This window comes from Berghia stephanieae, chromosome 2 (genome assembly GCF_034508935.2).
Source record: "Berghia stephanieae isolate SIO BIC M18660-M18661 chromosome 2, UCSD_Bste_1.3, whole genome shotgun sequence".
Taxonomy (NCBI): Eukaryota; Metazoa; Mollusca; class Gastropoda; order Nudibranchia; family Aeolidiidae; genus Berghia; species Berghia stephanieae.
The window spans coordinates 80,689,042-80,701,898 of NC_088361.1; the positions used below are offsets into that span (position 1 = coordinate 80,689,042).

A 12,857-nucleotide genomic window follows, 5' to 3' on the forward strand; every position below is an offset into this window, starting at 1 on the left:
AATCCGTTTCTTGGGTGGGGCCATCACTGTTGGGGATAGAGATAGAATATATAAAATTGTAAGAAGAGCCGAAGGCATTATGCAGTCCACCATGCCTACACAAAATACCCTCTATGAAGAATATTCCTATAAAAAAATTTTTTGAGCATCTTGAAAGACAGGCATTATCCTCTATTTTTAGAATATTAAACGTCAGGTAGATCAGGCATGGTGATAAATTTAAAATCCAGAACAGAAAGTTTTAAAAATTCCGCTGTAGCCTCTACCTCAAGGAGACTTTCTTTTGACAACTAAAGAGTGGGCACGCATTGACGTCGAACACCGGTCTTTGAAGATTTTGAAGACCCGCATATTTGAAGAACTCCCTGGAATCCAAGTTGTCGCTCTTGTGTACGATCTTGTATATTTGAATTAGATCACCTCTAAGTACTGTACTGTAAATAAGAGAGTGAAAGACGTTCCCATCATTCCTTATAAGACAGATAATAATATAATTCAGGGCCAGATTTAGTGGCCTTCCTTTGGACGTTCTCCGCGGCTATGGACTGTCTTATATACATCGAACTCGATATGCATACTCCAAAGTGGGCATCACTAAAGTCTTAAATAACATTAAAAAACAGGGTACAGTCGAAATGAGAGAAACTCCATTTTATAATCCCAACCAACTTTTTTGCTCTTTTACATATATCATTAATATGTATATCAAATTTGAGAGTGGGATCAAATGTCACACCAACATCCTTCTCTGAATCCGCTGGTAACTTTACCAAATTCCGAAAACTCACCTCCTACCTTTACTCTTTGGGTTCGATTACTTAAAAACGATTTTATCTAATTCAACATTCTTATTTCATACGACTTTAGTTTTTGAAACATCTTTAAATGTGGGTACCGAATCAAATGTCTTCCTAAAGTCTACCGACTCTCCGGGAGCTGCCCGAATCGTCACAGTGGCGCCCAATAAGTTGTTGATTACATACTTTATATATTTGACTTTTATTCATCTGCCTCGGGCCCTATATAATAATAATTATTTTATCAGCCCAATAATATTTGTTATCATTTGATTAGGTGCGAATTTTATCGATGAGAAAATTTGCATGTAGCTAAGATTAAGTTGAGATATCGCAGAATAGTTTCGAATAGTTTTCAATATTGTCGAGGCGTGCCTTCCAGCTAAATATGCAGTGTGCTATTTGAGCATATTTTAGAAAATAATTATAGACCTGAATTACAAGAAAATGATGACATGACGTAGTGGTGTCCAAACATATGGGATAATTATGTTGTGGGATCACCCCTACCACAGCCTTCGTAATAAATAGCGTCGAAGGCTTAGCCTCAATCCGTCAGAATTCGAAATGAAGACCTTTTTTAAAGTCAAAATATCTGACTAAAAGGACTCTAAAATTAACCACTTTTTAAAAATGCAAGACTCGCTAGAGGCAACACACACCAAGGAGACAGGTAGTTGTAATTTGTTTCATAATAATCTGGCCTGTTGAATAGGATTATAATTATATGTGTCAATGGTTGACATAATCGGTCGGAAGGTGAAAAGTTTGGATTTGCAATTTTTTTTTTATTTTTCATTTTCTGAAAGAATATGCTCCTCAGAGCATTTTAATCGTCATTTCAAGTAAATCGGGTGATTTTTCATGAGGTTATGGTCAAATGTATGGGAAATGTATCCAGGAACTGTTCTCAAAGTTCATACTATTTCAACTTGACTAGCTGTAGAAAATATTTAGAAGTGAAATTAAGCTGTGATATTTCCCGAAGATGTACAAAAATGATTGATTTAATCATGACAAGAACTCATTTTTGATAAAAATTGACTTTCTAACTAAACTTGGCAATATCTCAGTTCATGCCTTTTCACCATCTGATTATGTCATTCACTGTAACATATTCCAATGCACGTATTGTGAAAAGTGAATTTGAAAACAAACGGTAAACATGAACATTTATGGAGGCATTTTCTAGGCTTTAACATGCTCAATGCATTCCACGATGGTTCATTCATTCCCCCAACAGGCCAAATTTTCTCTTCATACCTGCAAGGTGCACAACTTGCAACCTCTGTCAGTGCCTTTAGCCAAGTACCCATTCACACCTGAGAGATGTGGGTCAGAGTTATGCGATCATTGTCACTCATAAAGTCATTGACCACACTCAATTTGCTTGATATTGTTATATGATGTGTATCGTACTGAGGGACCGGCTCACACATTTTTATTTCTAATCCAACAACGACCAAATTACCGCTGGATACTGGATAGTGATGAAATCCGATTTGACAAGTCTCGTTTGCCTGTAGCTCTCCCTCGTGGATCTTTACCTTGCAGTGGTGAGGGGGCTTGAGCCACACGGGAGGGCAAAGGTGTAAAACCCGGTCGACCGTGACGAGACCATCCCGGGTATCGAGCCAACGAGCCACATGAGCTGCTCGCCCCGGTGTGTGACTAAATTTGATCCAACCCGGTGCCCGAATAGCAGCCCTATCCCGGGCGCCACACTATTATCTTCATGTCGAGTCCCAATCAGTCCCGTCAATGGCGAAGCGGTCTGCAGCCTAGCCAAATAATACCGCGTTCGTGTCGCCAGGGTCGTCGGCACGTCCGAGAAAAAAGCAAACGTCCCATGCATCAATTGATTCGCGGCCTGCCAATCGGAAAATGCGACGGCGGGGATGGCGATCGAGAGCCAGAGTATGGCAAAAAATGAGCTTTTATCAAAGCTATTGGCCGCCCACTGCGTAGATATCCTCCTGTTACAGGAGACCCACCTTTATTCAGGCGCGCAATCTTCCCGATTCCAGATCCCAGGCTATACGTTGGTCCAACGCGAGGACACTTCGAGGCTCAAAGGAGGGGTTAGCGTTTACGCTAAAGAGCCATCGGAGGTAAGGGTCATTGAGAGCGTAACGGACAGCAATGGGGTAAACCGAATTTCCGTGGAAGTAGGTGGACTGTGTTTGCATAATATTTACAAACCACCTAGAGCGACTTGGACTACACCACCGGTACCGGTGGTCAGCCATCCTTCCATCTGTCTGGGAGACTTTAATAGCCACCATCACGAATGGGGCTACCAAGACTGCAACGAGGCAGGAAGACAACTCCGCTCATGGATGGACTGTAACGATCTACACTTAGTGTACGATCCTACAGCCAATGGTACCTTCCGGGGTACCCGCCATAAGAAGGAGTATACTCCAGACCTCACCCTCGTAACGAAAGGCGCGAACGGTGAACCGCTGCAGGTGAAGCGAACATTCCTCAGTGACTTTCCGCATAGCCAGCACAGGCCGGTTCTTGTCACAGCTGGGGTGACAATACCGAGGGTGCAGTCTCTCCCACCTTGCAGATGGAACTTCAGGAAGGCTGACTGGGAGGAATTCAGTTCTTATATCGAGCAGGTCTGCCCTGCCATTCCTCCCAAGTCCAAGAATATAACCAGATTCAGTAGGCTACTGGTTAAGAGCGCTCAACGCTCTATTCCACGGGGCAAACGGAAATTCTACACCCCTTGCTGGACAGCAGAGTCGGAAGAGCTGTACCGAGAGTACCAGCAGACCCAGACCCAGGACGCAGCCGATAGACTACTTCAGTCTCTGGCAGAGGGAAGGAAGCAACGGTGGCAGGAGACCGTGGAAAGTCTCGACTTTACACACTCCAGCCGCCACGCTTGGCGTTTGATAAAGAAATTGGACCCAGATCGCACCGGAATGCGAGGCAGACACAATTGCCAAGAACATTAAGAACCGTAGTAAGCGGGTCCCTAATCAGGCTTTTGAGCGCGGTGTCCGCAAGGCGTACCGTACGATTTTGGACTCGCTACCTGCGGAGGAGTCGGACTGGACGACCCCGTTCACTCCCCGAGAAGTGGGTGCAGCCATTAGCGAAGTGAAGAATGGCAAAGCAGCAGGGATAGATGGTGTATATCCCGATATGGTTACGCATCTGGGCCCCAGGGCACGGGCCTGGCTAGCAGAGGCAATGTCCGACGTCCTTGCAAAAGGAAAGCTTCCACAAGTGTGGAAGCATGCGAAGATAGTTGCCATCCTGAAGCCAGGGAAACCGGCGAAGGAGGCAGACAGTTACAGACCCATATCGCTGCTGAGCTGTCTTTACAAATTGTTGGAGCGTGTTCTATTAAACCGATGGGGGTCGGTCCTAGACGCTGCCCTGCCACCCGAGCAGGCAGGCTTCGGGGAAGGGAGGTGCACCACGGAGCAGGTCATTGCCCTTACAGAGCATATTGAGCACGGGTTCGAGAGAAAACAGCAAACAGGTGCTGTCTTTATAGACCTATCAGCGGCCGATACGGTCTGGTGCGATGGGTTGATGCTCAAACTTGCAAAAATCATAAGGTGCAAAAAGACCTTGAAGTTGTTCTCTTCGATCTTAGGGGAAAGGCAATTCCACGTCGCGCTGGGAGACGTCACGAGCAAAGTAAGGAAATTGAAGAATGGGGTCCCTCAGGGGTCGGTACTTGCGCCAATGTTGTTTAATGTTTACCTTATCGATGTGCAGAACACTTCCTCCCTGAGGCTGGGATACGCAGACGACTGGGCACTCGTTACTCAGAGTAAAGTGTGGACCCGTCTCGAGAGCGTACTCAGCGAGGACGTCACCAGACTCAAATCCTACTTTGACAAGTGGTACCTGAAGATGAACACTTCAAAAACCGTGGCCACTGCATTTCACTTATGCAGTGGTTGGCACACCCGCAAACTGAATGTCCTAGTCGGGGACCAGCCACTCCCATATGAGCCGCATCCAAAATATTTAGGGGTGACGTTGGATCGCAGCCTTACCTATCGGGTTCATCTCGAAGGGGTTGCCCGGAAGATAGAGAAGCGGAATAGTCTTCTGAGGAAGCTGGCGGGATCGACTTGGGGCGCTAGCCAAGCGCTCCTGAGAACGTCCGCCCTGGCACTATGCTATTCCACCGCGGAGTATTGCGCTCCAGTGTGGGGTAGAAGCAGAAACGTTGAGGAGGTGGATGTAAAACTTCGCAAGTCGATGCACATAGTGTCGGGAACGCTAGCAACAACCCCTAGAGAATGGGGCCCGATAATGGCAGCGATCCAGCCCCCCGATGTCCGGAGGGAGACCATTACGGGAAACTGGCTGAGTAAGATCAAAGAGAGAGGGAATGGGGATACCCCTCTCATGCGCATAATGGACGGTGCCCCCGTTTCGAGCCGAAATAAGTCCCGGCAACCCTTGTACGCAGAATCCCTGACTACGGACAGAGCTGCACATACGAGATGGAAGTCGGTTTGGACGAATTCAATCCCTCGTGGGGGCGGGGACCTACACTCCTCTAAGCTTGGTGAGAAGTTGCCAGGTTTTGATACCAGTAAGAGGAGACACTGGGTAGCTGCGAATCGACTTCAGTCCAGGAGCTGCCTAACGGCAAGTGCGTTACATCGGTGGGGTCTAACTTCCTGTCCAATATGTCCACGCTGTGGGCAAGAACCCGAGACGGCAGAGTATCTAGTCGAAAGGTGTGTTGTGACGATGCTACCAGGCGGGTTTGCGACGGTGCACGAATGCGGACCGGACTTTGCTGATTGGGTCGATCGTCATAACATGATAGTGTGAACCATAAGAGGCTGCTGTCTGTAGCTGCGTAGATTGATATATTGATAGATTAAGATGATTCAAAAATTAACCAGTTAACCCGCGATATTCAAGGTTTGAGAGTTTTTGCAAAGATGAGGGTCATTTACGTCGATCAATATTTGAAGGACCAGTTTTCTTGCCAAATTTTCAAATACATGTCTGTCCACTGAATAACTAGTTTAAAGTCTTACGTTTGAGAATTTTTGTTTGACAGTCTGTGACAGAGACCTTCAGCCTGGGGTGGAATCTACCTGGATTCCAGAGCAGCGAGAAAACAGCAAAGGCTGAGGCAGCCAACAGCCTAGGTCTCGAATATGTCAAACGGAGGCCACTCTTCACAAAATGAGGACTGTCGGATTTGACCACTTGCTCATAATATTACGGAGTGCGCCAGCAAAATTTGTCACCAACCATGAATATGTTGCCACTGTTGGATAAACATAAAATTGTGGTGTGAGTATCTGTATTAGTCTCTAGTTTTAAGATAAAGTTCTGAACTAGTGTGTATGAAATGTACCAGACAAAGCAAGAATGAAAAATACAAGAAGAAAAAAACGTCATTAAAAAATCAGTCTACCTCGACTGGGGAGGTAGACTGATTTTTAGGGATGGTTTTTTTTTTTTTGTATTTTTCTTTCTTGCTTTTTTTATTACCTTTCATACACACGTGATCAGATCTTTATCTTAATACTAATACTAATTCAGATACTTATTGTAGTAGTAGTAGTAGTAGTAGTAGTAGTAGTAGTAGTAGTAGTAGTAGTAGTAGTAGTAGTAGTAGTAGTAGTAGTAGTAGTAGTAGTAGTAAACACTAAGTTGAACTTTTATATAGCGCAATATCCACTAAACGTGCTCAAAGCGCTTTACATGGGGGTCCCTGACCAACAGCAACACTTAATATGTAGGACGAGACATGACGCCTGCTAGGCGATATTACATTTCTGTTTCCGACAAATACAACGCTGTTTGTAGTAGTAGTAGTAGTAGTAGTAGTAGTAGTAGTAGTAGTAGTAGTAGTAGTAGTAGTAGTAGTAGTAGTAGTAGTAGTAGTAGTAGTAGTAGTAGTAGTAGTAGTAGTAGTAGTAGTAGTAGTAGTAGTAGTAGTAGTAGTAGTAGTAGTAGTAGTAGCAGCAGCAGCAGTAGTAGTAATGTAGTAATAGTAGTTGTTGTATTTTGTGTTGCTATTATCATCATCACGATCATTATCATTATCATGATTATCAGCATCATCGTCATTATCATTATCATTACAAATATTATTATTATTATTATTATTATTATTATTATTATTATTATTATTATTATTATTATTATTATTATCGTTATTATTATTATTATTACTATTATTATTATTATTATTATTATTATTATTATTATTATTATTATTATTATTATTATTATCGTTATTATTATTATTATTATTATTATTATTATTATTATTATTATTATTATTATTATCATTATCATTATCATTATTATTATTATTATTATTATTATTATTATTATTTTATTATTATCATTATTATTATTATTATTATTATTAGTAGTAGTAGTAGTAGTAGTAGTAGTAGTAGTAGTAGTAGTAGTAGTAGTAGTAGTAGTAGTAGTAGTAATAATAATAATAATAATAGTAGGAGTAGTATTAGTAGTAGTAGTAGTAGTAGTAGTAGTAGTAGTAGTAGTAGTAGTAGTAGTAGTAGTAGTAATAGTAGTAGAAGTAGTAGTAGTTGGTGTTGTTGTTGTTGTTGTTGTAGTGGTAGAACCATTATAATAATAATAATAATTATTATTATTATTATTATTATTATTATTATTATTATTATTATTATTATTATTATTATTATTTATTTATTGTTATTATTATTATCGTTATTATTATTATTATTATTATTATTATTATTATTATTATTATTATTATTATTATTATTATTATTATGTGAAAAAAAAAGAAGAACGATCAAAACGCAGATCTTTGTCAGTTAATGATTTTGGTCGACATGTACATATATGCAGTTCTAACATCCGAACCCGTTTATGGGCTTAGTTTAACATTGTTGAAATGGACAATATTTTGCGATTACCATTACAACAGTGAGCCCATAAAGAATTTGGTTATCAGAACTGCAAATATGTGCAAGTCGATATTGGTGAAAGTGCATTTTAAAATTTTTATTAAACTAATTCGAGAAAGTTAAATTTGAAATGGGGATATACAGACTTTTTACCGTGGGAAATCTTTTGCTCTATATAAAGTAGCAACATAACCTTCAACGTTCATCTATTTCGGTTTGAAATACATTACATTGCCAGCCGGCAACACATCCTCGTCGCATCTCCGTAAAAGCTGGGCTATTATTACAGCATGTTTACCGCGTTCATCGCCTCACTCGTCATCGTCATCATTAACATAAAAAATGCCTAGTGACTGCTGCTGCTCCCTGCTCTCTGTCTATCGTCATCGTAGTGTGCTCACACAGAGGCTGGCTGGATTGTGTTCATTCTGCCTATATTTTTTTTCCTCTCTCGCTCTATAAATTCTTCATCGTCATCGCCTTCATTCATAGGAATGGGTGTGTTGTGCCCATCGTTACCATATTATTTAGATGCTCATTTCCAGTACAATGGCTAATGAATCTTATATTGGACTACTTTCCCACCACGGTGGTCATATAGCTTTTGTGTGTTGGAAAACGTAAGGTGTTCTCTAATCAATCGAATGTTAACGATTGTGGGTTACTACAAAAAGCAGCAAAATTGCGAGCGAGTGTGTTTGTGCGTTGGAGGAGGGCGATATCCAACAATCCTCCATGTTGTTACGTACTCAAATGGCGGGCCTTGAATTCTATGATGCAATTCTAAACAATGATCTGCAACATTTGAAGCGGCTCGTGGCCCAGCATAAGCTTGACCTTAATGGTAAATTCATTGAGGTCCGACGTAAAAACGATGCAGGCCTTTGTCCCATCCACCTAGCGTCGTATCAGGGCCACACCTACATGCTTCAGTACCTGATCAAGTCTAAGTGTGACGTCAACCATACGACAGGCACATTACGACGTACAGCGTTGCATTTCGCTGTTCAGAGCCATAAAATGGCATGTATGCTTCTGTTGATAGCTGCTGGTGCCAAGCTTGACGCTAAAGATACATTCGGCAACTCACCATTCCATTACGCGGCAGATGATGGCTACTATCAAATCTTAGATGTACTTATCCGACGCGGAGTCAATGTAAACAGCCAGGACATCACATCCAAGACACCACTGATGAAGGCTGTGAGAAACTGTAACACGGATGCTGTACTTCGTCTTATGAGAGCTAGTGCTGATTTGAATATTACGGATAGAAACTGTGACATGGCTTTGCATTACGCGGCGAGAAATGGCAGTGTTGACATAAGTGATATTCTCCTGTCGGCTGGGAGTCTCGTGGACGTACAAAACTACTGGGGGAGAAGTCCCCTTATGGAAGCTGTCTGCTACAATCACAAGGAAGTTGTCCAGCTTCTACTTGCTGCCAGTTGTGACGTCAATAGACGCGAATTCAAGACGGGTGACACAGCCTTGCACATCGCTGTAAAAAGGAACTATACGCGTGTTGTAGAACTTCTACTAGCGGCCGGAAGTCGCCACGATATCTACAATCACCAAGGAGAAACCGCTGTACATGAAGCTGTGGCGGGAAACAAAATGGATATTGCCTGGCTTATGCTCGCTTACAACGTCGATTTGGAAGTACCAGTCAAATATTTTCCGAATGGTGTATACAAATCGGTGTTCAAATTGGCAGCAGAACGTGGCCATTATAAAATGTGTCGTTTGTTCGCCAAGGTCGGCCATGTAGACTACTCAGCCCGAATGTTCTTTCATCCCGGCTACCACACTCAAGGCAGACCAGGTGAGCAAGATCAATTGCTAATGTGGTTGAGATCTTCTATGAGGACTGTGATTCCACTGCAAAAACTGTGCCGAAACGTGATTCGTCGCCAGGCAGGCCACAATCTGTTTGAAAAGGTGGAAGACTTGCCTGTACCGAGAGCGCTCAAGGATTATGTGCTTCTAAAAGACTTGCTAGAGCAGAGGAATGAAAGTTGTGTGTAAACGATCATTAAAATAATCATCATACTGGTAACAAAGACATGTTGTGATTCTCTACATTGTTGTAACAAAATACAGAGGTGTTGATTATTGTACACGATGAGATTATAAAGCACAGGTAATTTTGAGTCGTGGAGATGCTTTGAAAAGATATCGTTTTCGTTTCAATTGGTTTTCTATATAATTATTTTCTTTTTCTCCTTCTACCGTATTGACTCAAATGCCTGTGTTGATGATAATCCTTATTTGGTTTTGGTATGGATACCAGCCTCTTGCTAGTGAATCGATTTTGTTGTCTATGAACTCGATGTTGAAAATGTACCTATAAGTTATTATGTTATGATAATTTGTTTTATATTTATACCAAAATAACAATACATTCCTTTTTTGAGTATATGACACTGCTAGAATAAAACAAGTTCTAATAAAGGGCGTTGGGGGGGGGGGAGGGGGGGGGGGAGCGAGATTAATCTGCTGAAAGTGAGTGATAAAAGAATTCTAAACTGAGCTAACATTTTATCTGTAAATGCATGCTTCGTTTTACAGTAATCACCATATTATTATTTTAGTAATGTCCCTAGTCAGTCAGATCTTCATAACAAAATCGATGAAATCTATAAACCGCAAGGATTATGTCCCTTGTAAGCAGGGGACGCGACTCGAGTTTCTATTTATAAAAATTGTCTTTGATAGAACCGTAGGGAGAGAATGCTTATTCGGAAAATAAGATTTTTAAAAATATCAGACGATTGAGAAAATTGTAATCATATCGATTACATACAATATGTACTTATTTGCAGGTCTGATAACCCAAATTGTAGTGGGCTCATTGTTGTTATGGAAATACTCTCAACCAACGCAAAATACTGTCCATTTCAACAATGTTAAACAGGCCCATAATTGCAGACCTGCAAATATAAGGACTTTGGTTACATTGTATGCAGTTGTCGATGCAGTTGATTTTTGAGACGACGTTGATCGGGATTGCAGGGAGAGGTGTCTCTTTTTAAAAAAATTCTATTTCAAACATTCTTTTTTTTTTCTTTTTTTTTTCTCCTAGTCTCCAGAGAAATCACGTAGGCCTACCATATGGAAGATGAAGGCCATACCTATATTAGGAAACCTTCACCTTATAGTTTAGGTTGGTTTCTTTCGTTAAAAAAAAAAGAAGAAATTTGAGGGTGTTATTTTTCACCGATTATGCAATGGACAAAATGTAGGCAGTAGGGTACATATCATTTCATTAATAGGGCAAGGTGAAAGAATCGTTATAATTATTTTTTTTATTGTAGTAAAAAGGATTATTGGATTCTATGAATTATTTTCAGTTAGGGTGTAGTATTATGTATTCCGTTATGCATATATTATAACTGAGTTATCCTACTATTATTTTTTTTAAAAATCAAAACAAAACAAAAAGGTTATTTGCGCTAAATTCCTTTTTTTTTTGCTGACCTGTTGGATGTGCTGATTATTTGATCTAAAGATTTGTTTTTGAAAACCGGATTACAATTACAATACTATCATGTCTTCTTCCTACATTTCTTGACTTTATAACATCTTGTTTTTAATTCAGATTCATATCGTTGGCTTATTATTTGATTGGAAATCGCAATTTGTAGTTGACACCCTCGGCCCTATACCCTACCCAGACCTTAGTGCATCATATAATTAATTGGATAAAATTTACCCTATTACATTATTATATCACCAGTGTGTAGATTCTATGCCTAGGTGACACTGAGGACAATGTATTTGACATATAGAAGTAGAATTTCTATTCCTCTGATCTGCTGTCCCTTTTTCTGTGATTTTTTTTTTTTTTACTTTGTCCTGGAATAGTAGGTGATTCAGTTTAGCCCAGGCTCTGACTGAACTTTTCTGTGTGGGATATAGTCAGATGTGAGTGAATCTGTTTCGGTTTGTTTGGGTTTTTGTTGTTTTTTTTCCCCTCTGTGCTTGGTTAAATCTGAATATTGCAGGAATGCTACTAGCACTAAAAGAGCGCCCAACTAATTAGTCAACTTAATTGATCCACGTAAAATTTCACCCCGGGTCCATAATATAGCCTGTTAATGAAATAAGATGAAGCTGTTTTGAGCGCACTGATCATTGTGAAACCATGGCGAGATCCCGGGTTTGAAGCTTTTGCCATGATGGGGGTCATTTAAATCGATCGATATTTGACGAACGAGTTCTCTGGCCAAGATTTTAAATACGTCTCTCCAGAGTACGGCAGTCAATACATTAAATAACAATAATAATAATAAAAATAATAATAATAATAATAATAATAATAATAATAATAATAATAATAATAATAATAATAAAAATAATAATAATAATAATATGATAATAATAATAATAATAATAATAATAATAATAATAATAATAATAATAATAATAATAATAATAATAATAATAATAATAATAATAATAATAATAATTATTATTATTATTATTATTATTATTATTTATATAGTGCCTATCCCATACAATATAGCAGCTCTCGGCGTACAATATACAGTACATGCAATATGTATCATTAAAAAAATAATAATTAAGTAATAAAAAAATAAAAAAATAAATAAAAATTACTCAATTATATTCTCAACAACATTTAAAAGATGGGAATACGGAATTATTTTTTGAAAAATATAAATTAGGGTAAATATGTTCTATGAGGTGACACTACAAATGTAATAAAACCTGTGGTATATTATGAAGGTCCTAATGGTTTGAACAACAGCTCAATGTTAACCCACTGACGTTGAAAGTCTATAGGATTTGGAGACGCTTTTGATTTTGATTTTTTTTTTTTTTTTTTGGTAACAAATGAAGTAGATAAACATCACCTTTTTTTTATTTTTCATTTTTAACGTGGCTAAAAATGGTGCATACGCTGTTCAAACTTCTGAAATATAAAACATTAAATAGAGAATGAAAAAAAATAGTATTACCGACTCGTCCAAATATCGACCTATTGGAAATTGATACAAATTAAGTCGTTTATATTGACAGTTGACTTTATACATCTCTATTGTGTAAGGAGTGGTCGAAATAACCGACTGTATGGAATACAAAAATGGTCTGCTAACTTTGATGAAAACCAACAAAATTC

General features: G+C 39.4%; 1 protein-coding gene across 1 annotated transcript; it reads left to right on the forward strand.

Moving 5' to 3' along the window:
* Nucleotides 1-8,105: 8,105 nt before the first annotated feature.
* Nucleotides 8,106-11,979, forward strand: LOC144965624 (uncharacterized). Its single transcript, XM_078901167.1, has one exon. The coding sequence runs from the start codon at nucleotides 8,447-8,449 to the stop codon at nucleotides 9,737-9,739; it is 1,293 nt and encodes a 430-aa protein (XP_078757293.1). The 5' UTR covers nucleotides 8,106-8,446; the 3' UTR covers nucleotides 9,740-11,979.
* The last annotated feature ends 878 nt before the right edge of the window (nucleotides 11,980-12,857 follow it).